Source organism: Scomber scombrus, chromosome 2 (genome assembly GCF_963691925.1).
Source record: "Scomber scombrus chromosome 2, fScoSco1.1, whole genome shotgun sequence".
NCBI lineage: Eukaryota > Metazoa > Chordata > Actinopteri > Scombriformes > Scombridae > Scomber > Scomber scombrus.
Window position 1 is genome coordinate 14,009,632 of NC_084971.1, and position 19,662 is coordinate 14,029,293.

The 19,662-nt window shown below is 38.8% G+C and overlaps 2 protein-coding genes across 2 annotated transcripts; both read left to right on the forward strand.

Annotated features, from left to right (window-relative positions):
• The first annotated feature begins 3,144 nt into the window (after positions 1–3,144).
• On the forward strand, positions 3,145–11,830 carry LOC133988969 (probable ATP-dependent RNA helicase DDX5). Its single transcript, XM_062428106.1, has 13 exons — positions 3,145–3,317; positions 5,009–5,189; positions 5,873–5,969; positions 6,103–6,236; positions 6,741–6,806; positions 7,181–7,322; positions 7,472–7,632; positions 7,905–8,077; positions 8,404–8,514; positions 8,690–8,751; positions 8,861–8,920; positions 10,375–10,596; positions 10,997–11,830. The coding sequence occupies exons 1-13, from the start codon at positions 3,277–3,279 to the stop codon at positions 11,452–11,454; spliced, it is 1,908 nt and encodes a 635-aa protein (XP_062284090.1). The 5' UTR covers positions 3,145–3,276; the 3' UTR covers positions 11,455–11,830.
• An 878-nt stretch (positions 11,831–12,708) lies between these two features.
• polg2 (polymerase (DNA directed), gamma 2, accessory subunit) lies at positions 12,709–19,493 on the forward strand. The gene is made up of 8 exons (XM_062428107.1): positions 12,709–13,293; positions 14,562–14,667; positions 15,370–15,475; positions 16,548–16,733; positions 17,568–17,705; positions 17,859–17,939; positions 18,161–18,261; positions 18,401–19,493. The coding sequence occupies exons 1-8, from the start codon at positions 12,816–12,818 to the stop codon at positions 18,564–18,566; spliced, it is 1,362 nt and encodes a 453-aa protein (XP_062284091.1). The 5' UTR covers positions 12,709–12,815; the 3' UTR covers positions 18,567–19,493.
• Positions 19,494–19,662: the final 169 nt, after the last annotated feature.

The window sequence follows — 19,662 nt, forward strand, 5'->3', positions numbered from 1 at the left end:
CAGAGCTTTATTATAATTGACTGCCTTTCTGTCTGTTGTTTTGACATTAAGTAAAAATGAGACATGCACCTGTTTGGGTCTTTCCACTGCTTGTAGCAGCCTGGAAAGGAAGTTCACTCGTGAGGGAACTCTGTCTCACACTGAAACAGTGATTCCTACCAAATTTAACTTCTGTTTTTCATTTATGAAGGCACCATAGTAGAATGTAATTAATGTGATACAATGGAGTCAAATAATGTGAAATACTGTTAATAGACTATTGATGTGTAACTGTGATTCCCAAATTCTGTTATCTCTCTGATAACATCTACTACTGTTGGCTCATGGTTAGCTTTATGTCATTTACAGGTTTCATTTCAAGAAATGACTCTAGCTTATTAGTTTATTGTTTTCATTTAAGCACCATATCAGAAAGTCACAGTTTTATGGATCATATTGCACACTGTTTGCCCACATAACAGCCAAGCAGTCAAATGTTAAAAGTATACAGTCCAAGCTGACGACAAAAATCATGCTTTAACTGTTTCAGCTTTAACTTTGTGTAACAAACTCCATCAGTATTAAAGCTGTTTTAAAAATCCATCTGTTTAGGCTGTTTGAGAACTTCATGTGTTCTTACATATTTTATTTTAATTCTTAGTTTGAAGATTCTTCAAAATTCTTGTTGCATTTCTTGTTATTGTAGGTGTAGCTGTGAGCAGCTTGAAAATACTTTGGACATGTGCAATAGAAATAAAGTTTAACAACCTAAAACAAATTCTCAGCAGCAGAGTTGCAGATGTTGGAGTTGAAGATATTTAAGTATTACGTTGCAAATGTCTTACACCTACTTTACCTTTTAAATTTGAACAGGCGTATATTTAGCATGTTTCTGCATTTTTTTGTAATATTCTGGAGAATGGATGTAGTAACTACTATTGTGTACCAGGGTTGATTTAAATGTCTCTTCCTTTGAAACACAGAAAAAAAGAAACCCAAGAAATGTAAGAACCTGGATTTGTCAAAAAATCCCTGACAGTGAAAGCGAGTAGGAAAATGTTGCTGAGACACTGCAGATCACAGAACAGGTGAGTCTTATACTTCCTGGCATACTCTAAAAAATGTTCCCTCTAGCTATGTATCCTCATTCAGTCAGGGAATTATAACTGGCAATTTGTGGCTTCAACTCCTTTGTAATACAAATATTTTATTTGATTGCAATTGTATGAAAAGCTTCTCTGAGTTGTTGTCCATTTTTGCAGGTGCAGCAGCATGTCACACAGTTTACATCAAGCAAATAAAGAAAAGTCACAAAATTAAGATGAGGTTGGTGGGATGCGTCAAATGTTAGGAAAAGAGCGCACAGCATCTGTGAGAGGAGAATTTAGTGAAAACAACCATTTTCTTTTTTTTTTCTTTCTTTTTTCTTTTACTAGAAATGGTACTATATACTATCTATCTACTATACTACCGACTGCATGCCAGTGTTGTTGTAATTATTTAATTAATTGTATGTAATGAATTGCTTTTCTCCCTCCGATCTGCCATTATGTTTGTGAATAATCATAGTACAATCCAGTCTCCTACAAAATATGTTTATTAAATCTGGGGAACAAGTTCTCAGGTGTGTTTTGGTTGTTGTTTTTTTGCACCAGTTCCGGATGTCCTGGGATCAGTGTTGATGATAGAGCGTACAAATCATAGAGACCACAGACTGTTTTTGCCTTGTGCATCCAACATTTTGTCAGGTTTAGGCTACTTTCATAACTAAATGAATTAACATGGGTTATATAAATGTAACAGGTGATACAAACTGTCTTGCTATGTTTTAATACATGTTGTATTGACCTCTTTCTCTCAAACATCATGATTCATCTTTTTTTTTCAAATTGCATATAGTTTTATAAAATTGTAAGTTTCTTTCCAATAACATACATATCAATAATACTCAACCTATTCAATCATTAGTAAGGAATGTGTGTAATGTTTCAATGTTGGTCAGAAAATATAAAAAAATTGTGGAAAGGTGAATAGCAGCCCCATCTTTTGGCAGAATATTGTATAGCAGTGAAAAAAAAGAAAGAAAAAAAGGTCAGCATTCAACAGATGCTTTTATGGTTGGAGATAGTTTGCTCAGATTCTTGACCGTCACTGCAGAGACCCTGGCATGGTTTGTTGAGCATTTAACGAACACATCTGAGCATGTTCATGGGTGGAGGAGGCAGAGGGTTTTCATTTTTGCCGATTCACTATACTGACCTGTAGGCTAGTTTCTGGATAGGGGCACAAATGCAGGTTATACTTATTGCACACTATTTGTCAGAGTGAAACCGAGATGCTTGATAAATGAAGTCCTATCAATATATCATGGACAATTTACACCATTTAATAATATTGACAACCCAGCACACAATCCATGTTCCAACCATTATGTCTGTTCCAGTGGTGGTAAAGTAACTAAGTACATTTACTGAAGTACTTAAGCACAATTTTGAGGTACTTAATCATTTTTTCAACCTTCTTTGTAGCCTGTGGGACATAAAGCCACAATGACCTCACTCCATCATTCCCTATTCTTGGAAACATGTCCAAGTTCAGTTCATCTCAATTAGTGCTTCCATAGCGGTTCACGGAGGGCTGCATTCTCTTAAACCAAAGGACATACACACAAGGGGAGTTACACATCGCTACAGCACCACCAAGAGCCACTTTTGTGCATCTATTTCCACAAGCATAGGCCTACTTTTAATGAAAATTCTATTGCCGCACTTATTATTTACCCATAATGCAAAGGCCTATAAACTTTCATTTAAATTCACATACAGCAGCAACATTTTGTGTTTATCATTTATTGTGTGTTCTCTCTTCATCCTTTGCGTTCTTCTTTTTAAGAAATTGTAAATAAATAAAAAAAAGTCCTGTTTCTGGTGGTTTCAATAAAAAACATTTAATCAAAACATATTGTGTTTCTCTGTTTAACTCTAGTCAAAATGTATTGAGAAGATAGGTCTGTGTCATGACATTTTTATGTGTTTAAACAGCTTGGAGTAATCGTTCTCTCGGTATGTGGACATAAAGTAGTCCCACAGACGGTGCCCCGCCGTGACGCGCATTGATACGATGTTTTCCGCCTCGTCTGACCTCACATCCGTCCCTCCAGACAGACTTTTGTCTGCCGGCATTTTCTTTTATTTTCTCCGTGTCGTTTTTCTAGCCTGTTAGATTAATCGCTTGTTTTTGTATACCGGCTAAAAGGATTATCACAAGCCTGTCATCCCCTCAGTAGTCTGCTACACAATGCCGGGCTTTTCAGACCGAGATCGAGGCAGAGATAGAGGGTAAGTCAGGTGTCAGTGGGTTTCTTTAACGCTCGTCAAGATGAGCAGTTTAGCATAACGGCTAACCTAAAACTGTCACTGACATGTCAACAAAACTGGGCTGCTGTTTGGTACTTTTTGTCGCAACAGTGTGTTAGGTGGCTACATGCGTGTATTAAAGCGTTGACAGTGAACAGTTTAATGTGACCACACGCTCCCTGTAATAATATCTGTTTCCTTGCTGATAACAGGAGGTAACATTAAAATGGCAGCTAGCGGCAGAGCAGTTTCCCTGCTTGGTATCTGGACGTGTGACGCAGCGGTGTATTTTCTTCAAGATTCACATTTAAGATGAAGATTTGTGTTGCACGAGCCCAATATTAATTTAACGATTTGGTTTTTGATTAGTGGTGTTGTCTAGCTACGGTGTCACTTATCCGAGGCCAAACAAAACAACACAAGTGCTCCCGGTGTGAAGCAGGTCGTCTAACATTAACTTCAATCAGTAACTTTATTATATATTTAAAGCACCGATAATATTCAAAAGCTAGGATTTTGAAACTGGCGCTGTCAGTGTTGAGTTTGGCTCACATAAAACAGTTCCCTTCTGCTGGATGTTTGAGCTTCACTGTGCAGAGTAATGTGCAGAGTTTGACAGCTGAAGTTTTTCATATTCATCTACTCAAAGTTTCTGCACAATCACTGAGAATAGACTTAAAGTAGGAGGCATCCCGTGTCCAGCAGGAAAAAATTAAATATATTTAAAAATGTATTTACATACTCATGGATTTTAATTAGGGTGAAGAAGGGCTCGGCGATATTGACAAAATCAAATATCCCGATATTTTGAACCAAATACCTCCTATCAATATTATAACAATATTGAAGGCATGACTATTATTGCTTTCACAAAATATCTACACAATAGGTAAGCAATGTGGATATAATGACTATGTGGGTAAGGACAAATTATCAAACAGCTTGAAAATTACCTCACTTTACTGTAATGCAACCTTTAAAACCAGGAAAAGACAACAACCACTAAGGCTATCACAATATTACAATATCCGAAATCTAAGACATTATCTAGTCTCATATCGTGAAATTGATGTATTGCTCAACACTAAGGTAAAAGAGGAGATGCCATTTTTATTTTTATTTTTTAACTTTGGTAGACAAACGATTTCAGACACATGAAGGTTCCAAGCAAAGTGTCTTAATGCATGTGTTGATGGGACGTTTGTTTCTACACTATGAACGTTCTCTGTTAGGAAAGGTGTGTCACAGATGATGAATCAGGTGTCTTTACAAGCTGTTTACAAATCTAAAGCCACCCTAGCTTCTGCGTGGCTGATTTATTTATGTGGTACTAGAAAACAGGAACAACGTACATGTAGATCGTAAGACGGCGTTAAAAGAGACGCTCCTGTTTAGTATTGCACTTTTATGAAGGCAAGACACTCAAAAGATTTTCTTTTAAATCACACCAGGGTATCAGAGGCCAAGCTGAAATGAGCCTGGTGACATCATTCTGCACCTTCAGGGTTATTTTCATTAACTTGTTGCTTGTCTATAATCACAGCTGTTTTCACAGGCCAGTGAGTCATGACTTGGTTCATCGACCTTTCATAAAACTGGTGGAAAGACATGCTGTTTCTGGCAGTGCTTCATGTTTTGTGTCCCGCTCTTTCTTTTTTTTTTTTGTACACAAGGTATGGCGGAGGACCTCCTCGTTTCGGTGGTGGTGGAGGAGGCAACAGGGGCGGACCTCCTCCAGGAAAGTTTGGCAACCCTGGCGAGAGGCTGCGGAAGAAGCACTGGAACCTTGACGAGCTTCCGAAGTTTCAAAAGAACTTCTACCAGGAGCACCCAGATGCCACCCGCAGACCAGTTGTAAGAACGGTTTCACAACTCGCACAACAAAGGGCTTTTCTGTCTGTTTCATGTCACAGCTGTTAAAATTGGCAAAAAAAAAGGCTTTTGATTATTCCTTCAAAAAAAGACAAAGGTTCGAACCATACAAATGTCTATTTTTGCATATTATTACCATAAGAGGACACCCCAACAACAAGAGAGATAACCACTTATATAGGTATATTCATTTCAACATGCAGATGTTTTTTAAGCAGATTTACACACATACCTACACATTACAAGGTAAATAATCTCAGAGCAGGATCAATTTAATGATTTGTAATTAATGTTATTTATCCAGTATTGCCAAACAGGGATTTTTAGTTTGCTCTGAGTGCAAATTACTCCCTGCAGCCGACTTGGGTTGTGAACTCTCTGCCATCATTATCTCACAATTGTTGTTGAATCATTCGTTTGTTTCAGCTTGACCCACATTTCATTTTCAATCAGTGAAAGTGACATTGTGTGACTCCTGTCTGTCATGCTGTGCATTCAGTGCTGCAGCATAGACCCCTGTTTTTGTTTTTCTTCTTCTTTAACATTTTGATTATACAGTTAAATTTGAGAGTAATCGTTAACAGCCCTATTTCATGTGGATTTAGTGTGTGTACTACTGTTTATGTCTGTATTGACATTTTTTTTATTTCTTCTTCCAATTCCAGCAAGAGGTCGAGCAGTATCGAAGAAGCAAAGAAGTTACTGTGAAAGGACGAGATTGCCCCAAACCAATTGTAAAATTTCACGAGGCTGCATTTCCAAGTGAGTCAAAATTCATCTTTCACCACCCAAATAATTTTGAGTAGTCTTCTGCCTATCTACTGAAATTTGATTTCAGCATATTGTCATTGTCAAAAACGTTCAATAATTTAATTTGTATATCTTTATTCTTCAGGCTACGTCATAGATGTCATTGCCAAACAGAACTGGACTGAACCCACTCCGATTCAGGCTCAGGGGTGGCCAGTTGCCCTCAGTGGCAAAGACATGGTTGGCATCGCTCAAACTGGGTCTGGGAAAACCCTTGCAGTAAGTGTTCCCCCGATTATGATTTTTAAAATCCTTTTGTAAAATCCCATCACCCAAATAGAATAAATGTGTGCTCACCCTTTTTTCCAAAGGCCTTGAAAACGTAAAACCACTTTCACCAAAAACAGACATCGGGCTCTTAGAAAGTGGTCTGTAGCATATTTTGGACTTTCTTTATGTAGCGGTTTTCTCAGTTGTAGAGCAACAACCCAAGTGAGAAAATAAGCCAGTTAGATCATTTAAGTGGGGGGGGGGGGCATGGTATGGTGATCCTGCCGATCCTGGCGATCCTGGCGATCCTGACTATGTGCTTTATTACTCTTAAATGTGTTTAGGCAACATGAAAAAACTGCAACTTGTAACAATCCATAGCTGAAAGAAGAAATACACTCCACCAGTGTTGAGAGAGTAAACGTCTACTTAGCAGGCGGATGCTGTTAAATTGGAGGATGGATATTCTGTTTTGTATATTTAGAAACTCAGTCTATCATTTTTCATTTTTAGTACCTTCTGCCTGCAATTGTGCACATCCAACATCAACCATTCTTGGAGCATGGAGATGGACCTATTGTAAGTACACGGTTGGTCTTAATAGATGATGCCTTGTCTGCATGTATCACTGATTGGTGTATTGTACAGCCCTATATATGACTAAATGTCCATGTTTTGTCTTGTAGAGGTGTTTCACTTTGCTGCATGAATTTACCTTTGCAGACAAAATCATCAAGCAGCACTATGATTATGGTGTGTGTGTGGTTATCTCCCTTTTGGAGGCGGCAGTTGAATTGCTTACAATCACGGCTTGATTTGCCATGTCATGACTAAAACCTACTATATTGAGCTAGCTGAAAGGGGCATTTGTGATCCCTGTCTGCAGGTATCTTTTTCAATGTATTGATACATTATTTATTTATTTTTTTTAAAATATATGTATCTTCCTGTAGTGTTTGGTGTTGGCACCCACTCGTGAGCTGGCCCAGCAGGTGCAACAAGTGGCTGCTGAATACGGCAGGGCCTCCCGTCTGAAGAGCACCTGCATCTACGGTGGTGCACCCAAAGGACCTCAGATTAGGGATCTTGAGAGGGGTATGCTTATTTTTGGTACCCTATGTGAACAACACTCAGATAATTTGACACTTCACTGCTGATGAGCATTTGTTTGATTGGCTCCAGTGCAGCTCAGAGTTTTTCGGTTATTTGTAATAATTGTGATTTTTTTTGTTTTTATGTTTTAGGTGTTGAGATCTGCATCGCTACACCAGGTCGTTTAATTGATTTCCTGGAGTGCGGCAAGACAAATTTGCGCCGCTGCACTTACCTGGTGCTGGATGAAGCTGACCGCATGTTGGACATGGGATTCGAACCACAGATCCGCAAGATCGTGGAACAAATCCGGGTAAGTTATAGAATTTCCTTCTACTAGGAATCATTTACAAACTGTCACACCACACAACCTCGACCCAGCTGCTTTGTTTTCATGAATTATTTAATTAAACAGATTTAATTAAGCAGTTGCATAAATTCAGAGAGGGGAATTGAGTAAATACTCGTGGAAATAAAATGCAAGTTAACCAAACGATCCTCAAATTTGTAAAAGGTAAATGTGAGTGTTAAATGTAGTTTGAAGCAGGAAGAGAGCTTTAAAGTGCTCTTCCTTGTCTTTTCCAGCCCGACCGTCAGACCTTGATGTGGAGCGCCACCTGGCCCAAGGAAGTACGCCAGTTGGCTGAGGACTTCCTGAAGGACTACGTACAGATCAACATTGGTGCACTGCAGCTCAGTGCCAATCACAACATCCTGCAAATAGTCGATGTTTGCAATGACATGGAAAAGGAGGACAAGTAAGTAGAAAATTGCCACTTTGTTCTCAGCATAAGGACTTTATATTAGTGCTGGTCACAAAGGTTCCAGCTATCTTCACCAATTTAAGCAAGATTTTAAAGGAAAGTAGTCACTGGCTTCTTAAATCTTACATAAGTACATTACTGTATTTAAGTCTGCTTCAACTAGTATTTCAATTCAACTTGCACAGTTCAATTTATACCAGTATCAGTAGGTTACTTTAATCACAATGGCTGTTGCAGTGACAGACTGCAGTTTTTTTGTCAGCAAAGTTTCACTTTTTAACTCTTTAACTTTTCTTAACTTTTTTTCTGTCCTCTGTCAGACTCATTCGTTTACTGGAGGAGATAATGAGCGAAAAGGAGAACAAGACCATTATTTTTGTAGAGACCAAAAGGCGCTGCGATGAGCTCACCAGGAGGATGAGAAGAGATGGGTAAGGACACAAAGGAGTTCTTGTCTTTATTTAAATTTGAAGTTCAAATTAAGGATATGCCAAATGGAAGCAACTCTTTCCCATTGCTCAAATTTGTTGTTTCATTGCACATAAGTGCAGTGAATTAAGTTGAAGCTGGACTGTTAGTGTTCAATGCTTAAAATGTTTGTCACAGGTGGCCAGCGATGGGAATTCATGGAGATAAGAGCCAGCAGGAGAGAGACTGGGTCCTTAATGGTGAGAATGTCACATTGCAAGTTGTGGACTTAAAATTAGGATTTCTTTTAAAGAATGATAGTCCCAAACTGCTAGGTAATTCAATTAAATATTGTTCCTCTCCCTTCAGAGTTCAGATATGGCAAAGCTCCAATCCTCATCGCTACAGATGTGGCCTCCCGTGGCTTGGGTCAGTATGCCATTGGGTTTCACCACTCTTTTATCAGTGTTACACTTATTTTAAAGAAAGTGGTTTTGCTTTCTTTAACTTTCTATGCATTTTTCTGAGTTTTTCTCACCTTAAGGTGGAGTCTTTGTGGCAGGCGCTAGGCATGACAGTCCCAGGCCTCGAGAGGGAGATGGATGACATATTGGAAGTGCTCAACTGGCTTGCCACCCAGTGGGCCTAGAGAGGTGAAAGCTCTTGTGTGCCAGTGATCTTCAAAAGGCTGTGTGGCTAAGCCTTTGTCTCTGACATGTTGAAATACACACACATCTGTTCTCTGTCCATGGATTTCACCTGACAAATGCCATCCAGCTGTTTCCAACTCAAACATAAAAGAAAAGAAAAGATAAGCTTGATGCTGTGACTTTTGCCTTGCATGCTATTGTTAGAGAGCGCTGTATTGCAAGTCACTTGTTTGAGATTTGGAACAATTGTTACCTTTCAGAGCTTATATCACATAGCATGGGTGCTTGTGAGCCTGTCTAAGCTTTCGGTTGTTTTCTTTTCCCGTCAAAGTGCTGGATCTTGAAATGGAGAGAGCAGTTTGAAATCTTGTATTTGTCTCTTGAAAATTTGATGAGACCTGGCACATGTGTTTAGTGGGTAGTGGGAACATCTAGTGAGAGGAGAAAGAGAGAGTGAGACAGCTCAAAACAAAGTTCCTCCCTCGCCTGCGTTTTATAGTCATGTCGAGACCTGCCAACGAGAGACATTTTCTCAAGTGAACACTGGCTTCTTGGAAGATCTTGCCTTGATGAGACTGATGAAGGGGGTGGGGGGAATTGTTCTGTGCTTGCTGAGGGGGGCTCCCACAGGGTTCAATGCTTGGGCCTTTTTCATCTTTTTTTGAAGGGGCCCCTGTCAAATTAGTACCTGGTCTATTTTGTCTTGGCAAGACGTGCAGTGCGGCCTTTTAATATCAAGCTTCTCTTGAGAGTGTACTGGGAAAAACTGACCTGCAAAAATGAACCACAGAATGGTCCCATATTGGCACATGAGGAGGCCCCAGTGCATATCGTGGCCCAACTGCGTAGAAGCTCCTGGATGTCACTTGACAATTTGTGGGGGATTTCGCTGCATTGGGAAAGGACTAGTGAATGCATACTCCTTTATGGTAAGACTCAAATCCATTTTTTTCTCCCTTGTTAACAAAAGGGAGAGTGAGTGTCTTTTGGATCTATTGATTATGGTAAGCAATTGGAGTGTGCATCGTTTCTCTCTTCCCACAGTAGTATTCCCATGGAGTAGATGTGTACACAATATTTATGTTGCTTTAACATTATTTCCTCCGCAGCCTGACCATTTTCTTCCCCCAGGCTTCACAGTTGCTAACTTTTCCCTTTGATCTGGCTGTTGTGGTGTGCAAAATCCTGTGTGGCCTCCATGTTTTGTTTTGCCACACTGCAACACTTTCACAGATGTGGAGGATGTGAAATTTGTCATCAATTATGACTACCCTAACTCCTCCGAGGATTATATCCACCGCATTGGCCGTACAGCCCGCAGTCAAAAAACGGGCACAGCCTACACCTTCTTCACCCCCAACAACATGAAACAAGCCAGTGACTTGATCTCTGTGCTCCGTGAGGCCAACCAGGCCATTAACCCAAAGCTGATCCAGATGGCAGAGGACAGAGGAGGTAAAGTCTGACACTGGTTTTCATTAATAAATGTAGATATGAGATTGCTGTCGTAGGCTTTACTTTGTGAACATATTATATGTTTCTTATGTTGAACACATTTCTCCTTTTAATCTTGGAGTTGTCGTTTTCGCTAAAGCCCCTTTCAACATGCACCTCTCTTATGCACATGGAAAATTGTTTAATGGGCCAATTTAAAGTTGTTGGGGAGCCTGAAGTTCTTTCATAACCTGTCCAGTCTGAATTAAGCCATAATAAACATTTATGTAGTGGACATACATAAAGCCAGCAAACTTCATGTATTTCATGTCTGAAAATTGCTTTATTTATTGTTTCAGTGTCTCTTAGTAACAGTCCTACTTTTCTCCTTTTTTCCTTCTCCTGTCTTCAAATTACCCAGGTCGTGGAAGGGGGGGAAGAGGTGGCTACAAGGACGACCGTCGGGATAGGTATTCTGGAGGTGGGAGGAGCAATAATTTTGGCGCTAGTAGCTACAGGGACAGGGACAGTGATAGAGGGTTTGGCAATGGGCCAAAGAGTGCCTTTGGTGGCAACAAGGCCCAAAATGGTGGCAGCTATGGAGGCAACAGTGGTAACTCTAGCGGTAGCTATGGCAACAATTATAGCAACAGCAACGGACAGGGTAATTTTGGTGCTCCAGCAAACCAGGTGGGTGCCTTTGGTAACCAAAGCTTCCAGGGCCCCCCTCAGTTCGGGGCCATGCAGAGGGCTGCTCAGAATGGCATGAACCACCCGCCGTTCTCTTTCACTTCTCAGCCACCACCACCACAGGGCCAACAGCCACCACCCCCGCCACCAATGGTGCCCTACCCCATGCCACCACCCTTCCCTCAGTAAATTCGATATACGCAAAATATATGGAACCAACATGATTTTTGTTTAGTATGGAAATCTTACAATATGATGACGACTATTATTATTATTAATTATTATTATTATTCTCCTTTTGAACTGTTCTACTTTGTTTTGCTTACAGCAGGGTTTCGAATTATTCAGTAAACCCAGAGCATTAAATTGAGTCATAGACACGTCTCCTACAGTGCAACTATGATTGCTGCACTTTTCCTTGACTGTTTTTTGTTACATTCCTCAGTAATTTATTTTTACTAGGTAATGCAGTGTTTTCGGTTTGTGGTATGTTTAAAGTGATGTTATGAAGATCATATAAAAAGGGAGCGTGTGACCCTTTTAAATAAAAATAAGAAAATGCAAACCATGTGTTGTTTGTCTGTGTGGGAAGTTTGAGTTGGAAAAATCGGAACCTGTGTACAGCAACAGGAGTGCCTCATTTGTAAGCCGTACGCCTGAACACATTTACGGCATTAACATTTTACATTGGCGTACTAATATAGAGCTCACATCTAAGAAACAGCACTACACAGAAATTAAAACATTGAATTTTTGTGGGGAATCTTGGATGTTTGTAATCAGTGGATGTCCCAGCAGAGCGCCTGAATGGGACTGTTTGGTAAAATGTTGCTTCTGTTCAGGGCAAAAAAAAGTGAAACAATTAAAGATCCTAATTCTGATTCAAGTTGCTGCTTTTTCTGATGCATATTAGAAACTGGCCTCAAATTTTTAGTGAATTTCAAGCAGTGCCTAAATTTGTTTTAGCCCAATTTTCATTTAAGACCCTGAATGCAACACGTGACAACATTTTGTTACCCGGATGTGAAGATATATGAAGTCAAAATGTAAACCCTCAGCTGGGCCATACATTAATCGACCTGAATCTGCTGCTGGAGTAAAAAATCTAACCTGACTGTGAGGAAAGAAACAAAGCAGATCACACCACATGAAAAAATCTCCATGGAGACGCATCTTGCCAGATACAGTCGCTTGATTAAATATTTTAAAGAAACTGGTTTAGTAGAGACCATTTAACTTTTTTGTGCATTTATTGATTTAAATTGACTGCCAATCTACTGCTCCAGGCCAGCAGGTGGTGGTAATGCGGCTTTAATCTGTTTTGTCAACTTCTACTAAACACCACAGAGCAAGAAATCATTTCCGCCGTCGCCGTGTATGTCCATGGATGCATGAAAAAAAGTCACATGTAACCCCTGTGAATTTCAAACTTTCTGACAATAGCCTTCAGTGTTTTTTGTTGTTGTTTTTTTTACTAATGCGGATTAATCTCTTCAATACACAATCTTTGACATTTGCAGCAGCCTGTCATTTGTCTCCAGCTTCTCATCATGTTAACGCACTGTGTCAGAGATGTCCTATCAAAGCATGCATCTGTTTTTAACATGAGGCCCTGCAGTGTAACCCTGGCTTTGCTGCACACCAGAGGACTATGCAGCGCATCAGAGGGTCTGGATCTGCTGCAGCTCTTTGTGGACAGACACTACATCTCACCGGGTCGGACTAACATGCAGCTGTGTCAGCGCGGGATGAGCTGCAGCTACGGACCTCTGGGCACGGAGCTCCGGAGAAACATGCTGGATCAGTGGTGGCACTCTGTGAGCAGGTCTGGAGCTCAGGTGTTTGGGATCAGCTCTCTGAGCTGCAGCGAGGACAGAGCGCAGGATGGATGTGGGCAAGTGAAGATCACTGACTCTGAAAACTTTAAACAAACCCTGGACCACAAAGAGCTGAGCAAGGAGCAGCTCCTCCAGAGGGTCCACATGCTCCTCCAGAGGTCCCCATCTGTGAGGACAAACTTTCTTCAAGGTAGAGCTGCTGCATAACAAACTCCAGAAAGACTTCGTGTTTTACTGTAAAATGGTTTCTCATGTAGTTTGAGCATGTTTAAGGGGCCAATGATGATGTTTGGGAGTAAAAACATTCCGATATCGATATATCAGCAAATATTCATACAGAATATAGAAATAAACACACATTTTTTGCAACGATCCCTCTGGTGTCATTATCAAACAGTTGACAAAGATGTAATGCAGGCATGGTATTTTACAGATAACAATAAACTTTTTTTTATGAAAGACAGTAAAGCAGTAAACTTCACTGGGATTTATATATAAATAAAATATATAAATATACATAAATAACACAGAAACATGGGTATATAACTATTACACCTGAATTAAGAAAGAGGATCAAATATACATACAATTCTGCTTGTATAACTTAAAAAAACATATATGCCAATACCAATATATCTGTGATAAGCCAATATTTGTCAATAATATCAACTGATAGATATATCATTCGGACTCTAATTTGAATGGTCTGTATAACAACCAAACCTAGAGCGGCAATGATTCCTTGGTTCATCGATTATCAACAGAAAATAAATCACCGACTATTTTAATAATCTATTAATCTTTTGTCATTTTTGTCTTTTTTTACACAAATATAATAAAAGAACCTAATGGTCATTTTTGACAATAAAAAGTAGAAATATCAAACACTCATTTCATATAAATGGTGTAATAGGGTGCCAAAGGTTCACACTGGGGCAACTTATTCAATGTGGGTATTTTTAGGTTTCTTAAGGTTAGTATGACAGTAAACTGAATATCTCTGTTTGTAGACTGTTGGTTGCGACATTTGTGGAAGTCACCTTGGTAGGTATTCTGTTTAAAGTAGTCCAAGTGCATTGCATCCTAATGAAGCTAGGTTCAATGCTACAGATGTCCTAAATATATTATAAAAAAGATAATTAAACGTGCCAATTAGTAATTCTTTAAATGAAAGAGCTGCTTTTAAATGAAAGAAACCATAAAACCCATACGTCTTAAAGTAGGAGACAAATTAACTTTATAATGAAATATGAAAGTACACATCTGTAAATTTTATTGGAAACATTACAATTCATAAAGCTTTTTTCATTTCATTTTATTTTGCAATTTCATGTAATGTATTATTTGTTCATCATTTAAAGGCAGTATAAGCAAAAAATTACAGCAGTTCAGTTTTTTATTCGCACATTTTGTCGCAGTTTGAGTGACCTAACATCGTCTCGATTGGTTTGTTTAAAGGTGCTTTGGAGCAGTTCGTCCCCTCGTTGGAGCTGGTGAACAGGAAGCTGCCCTTTGGCCTCGCTGAGACTGGTCTGTGTTTCCAGCCTTCAGATGGCTCCGGTTGGTGAGGCTTCATTTACTTTGTCATCTGTGTGTGTAGACGCGTACTTGAGGAAAAACAGTGATTCAAACTACACATTGTCCAGATGGGATTTTTTCTTGTAGTGGAGATAAATTAACTTTCTTCAAATTAGCTCCTTATTACTTCATAATGCCTGATGAGTTGAGCACCTACACAGCCATAGTCAATCTACACAGGTGTTTTTTTTTTACTCATATTTTTTAGACCTCTTTGGACTCTGAGGGTGTATACGAGCTGCTTGATTGACTCGTCTTTCTCTGTCCTATTTACTGTTGGTATTAAATAAACCCAGCTTCCACCTAATTAGAGGTCTAATCATCAAAAGTAATTGGGATTCATTTAATGTATTGGTCAAACTTCCATATGTTTAGTAAATTGTTAACTGATCATTTATGGCAGAATATGAAGGTTTCTATACTTTTGTAAAGCTTGACAAACAAGCTACCAGTGATCAGAACAGTGTTTAATGATGATAATGACAGTAATAGGTTATAATCATGTTGTTGCACACTGTTCATTATTTAACCACTAGAGGTCACACTGACCCTGGTTTTGTTGAGCACTATTACACAGATGGTGACAGAAAAATAACATTTATATATTTCATGACAGAAATGTCAGTTTACAGCTAAAATCATTCTTATATAGTGCTGCTGTAATCATAATGTCTTTTGTTTCTGTCAGCCCGGCTGAGGTCACGCAGACGTCTCTGGTTTGGTTCTGCTCTCCCCGGACCTCCTCACAGTGGCTGGATCACTGGACACGACTGAGGCTCAAATGGTGGAGGAAAGTGAGTACTTGAGGGAATGGTCACCCCCAAAAACCCTCAAAAAAATCTTTTGAAGTCATACAATACAGAAAAGACTTCTTTGTACACTAGTGTAGGTACTTTTTTGAGTGAACTAGCGAGTCAAATTGATTTGAACTTAAAACGAGTACTGCTAATGAGTGATACAAAGAACGACTTTTGTTGCCATGACAGTTGATTTCTCCCATAGAGAGAGAGCTGGATAAAAGCTCCTAAAAATCAGAGAATCATGCTGGTACACATTTCTGCTCTCTTTACAGATACTTCACAGATTATCATTAACTGAAGATTATCATTGACTGTCTCTAGACTAACACCATCCTCTCCTCAAGCAGTATTAAACAAAAATATCAAAATATTGACTTCTATAGTTTCCACAGTGCTACTAGTACTGCAGTTTTCATTTTTTGTTTTTCTTCAAAGGAAACGTATATCATGTGATTTTGTAAAGTGCATGTAAAAAATAGTGTAGCATTTCACAGAAAATGTTTCATCCCTAACTTATGATGATTCTTACTAGGATTACAGTGTATGAGTTGTTGTTGTGGCTTCTCGTATGACATTAGCACACTTTGTCTGCCTCTTTGTATTGGCATGTTTAGTTTTGTTAATGTTGTGCAAAATTAGAAGTTTTCAAGGAAAGTATCTCATCATTGTTCAAGTATGTAAGCAAGTGGAGGAAAATGCTGCTCATGTCTTAACCGCCTGACTACACCTGTGTGTTGACAGAATATAGTTTAATCCTGGCTTTAGCCCCTCAGGCTAGTAACTGTGTAGTTATTAGTATGCATACATTGGATTGTCTGACTCCACATTGTTGTTAATTATTATCATTACATTATTTACACATATAAATATATTCTCTAATGTCAGTACAACCCGATAGTCCTCCCAAACCCAAGAAAACAGTTGAGGTTCAACTCTTGGAGGAGATTTAATGATGCAAAGTCAAGGAATGTGTTGTTAAGATAAATACTTCATGAAGATATTAATTATGTGAAATTATGTTCACCCTTGTTTTCTGTTGCTCATTCTTCAATCCGTCCTCGTCCAGTTTGCCCTGTCTCCATCAGACTTCAACAGCAGTGATGTTCCAGTGGAGGAACTTGAAACGGCAGCGTCTCGTGGTGTGAGGATCATCTACAACTTCCCGTGGGGTCAGGAGCCCCTGGAGACGCTGTGGAGCAGAGGAGACACCGAGCTGCTGCAGACGTACAAAGGAGTCCGCTCAAAACTGCAGGTCAGTCTGCTTTTCTCATACAGTGTCTTAATGTGTGTTTTCTGTCTGCATGCAGTTGTAATATTCATATCAAGCTGCCATTGTAGTAACACTGAGAGTATAAAAGCTTTTTTTAAATTTGCAACATTAATGTTTTAATTACGCTTCACAGTATAGTGGGGATTACTCTAAATAACTGAAATGACTGTAAATTGTAATTAAACAGCTGGTAAGAAGATACAGCAAACGTAAAATTGACTTTACTGTGGGTTCATTAGGTGATATCTAAACTATACATACTATTTTTAAAAGTAAAAAAGTAAATTTTGTCCGGGTTCCACGGACAAGAGAAAATGTTTTAAACTATGTATGATTTAGTTTTCACCAAATTGAGCCATGTCAAAGACACATTTTCATTATCTTGTAATGGACAGGCAGATTTTTGTCTTTTAGTAACAGTTGTGCTTTTCCTGCTGTGAAAAAGGCTTATTTGGCCTACGTAACACATAATAATATAAAGCCCATCTAAAATTCAATGAAAATTATATGAGATTACTATTTTAAACTTAATATTCTCATCTGAGTAAGCCAATACTGTACCTTGTTCTGTGCTTTGTCTAATAGATTTTTATTACAGCAGATATTCTGACATGCCATTACAGGAAAAGTACAGGTGTAATTAATAACATTTATTACAGCTTCATCCCATTTAGTTTTGATATATTCAGGACTTTGCTGTTGTGCACGATTGTATCATGTTAAAACAGTCCGATGAGAAACACAATCAGCCGTGAGCCACTGCTGTTGCTTTATTTCAGTCAAATCACATTATTTGTCTTTTTAAATGTGTTTCAGTGTCGAGATGGGCGCAAGTCAGTTCCTAACGTTGTGTCAGTAACCGGCAACATGGACCGGGGTCTGATGGCCTTTCTGTCCAACTCATTCCAGCAGCTCAAGAGAGACGACACCAAGCAGAAGCTGCAGCAGAGAAAGGTGATGATAACATGAGCTCACATGTACAAAATGTGTTAGCTATGATTTAATGACTCACTAAAACATTTGCTTCTTATTTGACCATTACCCTCATTTATGATGTGGTCTTTTTTTCACTGTGTTCAGTACGTTTTGGTTCACTGTTGATTTCAGGTTCTGAAGTTGCATCCAGTCTTGGCTCCAGTCAAAGTGGCTTTAGATATTGGTAGAGGAGCCACTGTGGAATTGAGGCAGGTAAGAGAAACCTGCACTGACAGTACACACCAATGATTGATTGATTTACTCTTGATTAGATCTTTGTAAATACGCATCTAAAAAGTGATTTCATTTCATTTGTATTGCCCAGCCCTACTTTAAAGTGACTATGAATGATAGAATCAGCACAAAAATATAGAATTGAACTTGCTCCCGTTAATCAATCAATTTGAATTAATGAGTAATTGATTGCTTTGTAGGTCTGTGAAGGCCTACTGCAGGAGTTTAGGGAGGCTAAAATCTCTGCATGGCCTGGGTATCTCGAAACTATGCCAACGTCAATGGAGCATCTGAATGCAAAGTAAAGTGCTGTTCAGTGTTTTTATACTGCGCTTCCTCACTGACTGAAAATGCTCTGAAGCAAAATTGATCATAAGGAGAAAATTAGAAGTGTGTTTCTTGCTGTCGACTGATTGTCTCTCTGTGTTGATGCATTGTAGGTATGATGAGATGGGAGTGCTTTTCACTGTGGTGATCGGTGAGAACACACTGGAGAGCGGCCTCGTTCAGGTCCGCAGCAGAGACACCACGATCAAAGAGACAATGCACGTCTCTGAGATCAAGAACTTTGTCTCCAGATACATTTCTGCTGCGGACAATTTCTAAAATGACTTTGTTTGGACGACTAAAAGGACAGTTTGAATGTCAGTGTGCTGCCTCAAGTGTGCATCCCTTCTAGTAACAAAACCATTGCACTTCTACAATTTGATGCATTGTGAGAAATATTTCCCTGAACATTTGAATAGTTTTGACCAGGAAAAGTAGATGTTTTATCCAGTCAGGTATATTTGGCTGATGATTGGACGTTTTGTTTGTAAGGGCAAGGAGACCATTGTTATGAGAGATCAGAATGGGGAAGGAGATGTGCACAGCAGTGTAACATACCAAAGTACCCACCAGTGCTTATTGAGTGTGACTTCAGGACTATCCCTCATCCTACAGGCTCATGTAGGTATACCCCAGGCAAAGAGGTGGATCATTTATGTCCCGACTGCGTGTGATTGGGTTGTGAAGTGGTATTCACATGTGAGGAAGAATGCTATTAATGTTTGTTGTGTTTAATTGTCTCACTTTTATATTAAAATATACAGTATGTCTATTTGATATTTGAAATTTTTGTTGTGGTCCATGTTAACTGTCACTGATACTGATACTGATACTTGTGAATCAATATTTCTCTTGAGGTTCAAAGGTCATTCTTGATCTTGAAAAATCTAATTAGAAAAAATGTTCATTGTAATATTTCGGATTATTTAAAATATCGGGAATATTTAATATTATAATAAAGCTGTGTTCTTGTTATGTTCAGTTTTCTACTGCCATTTGAATGCATTTAACATTGTGCATTCAACCTCCACTGTTACATGATTTATTTATGCATGTTATATTTAATTTTTGATCACGTCACATACATTTCATACACTTAATTTATTTGTCCACAGCACAGACCATATTTCCTTTGTATAATTATTTTAAATTATAAAGGTAATTTCATTATTACTTTGTTTATTTCATTATGTATTATTAACTTACTTTTGTTCTCTTTTATTCTTCTATGTTACATTTGTGGAAGCAAACATCAAGACACATGTGTATGCTACATACTTGGCTAATAAACAGTCTGATTTTTTTGGCAAAGCGCCATCTGCAATACTGGACATAATAATTATTCCTGACAAAGGGCTCCTCTTTGCCCCTCAGT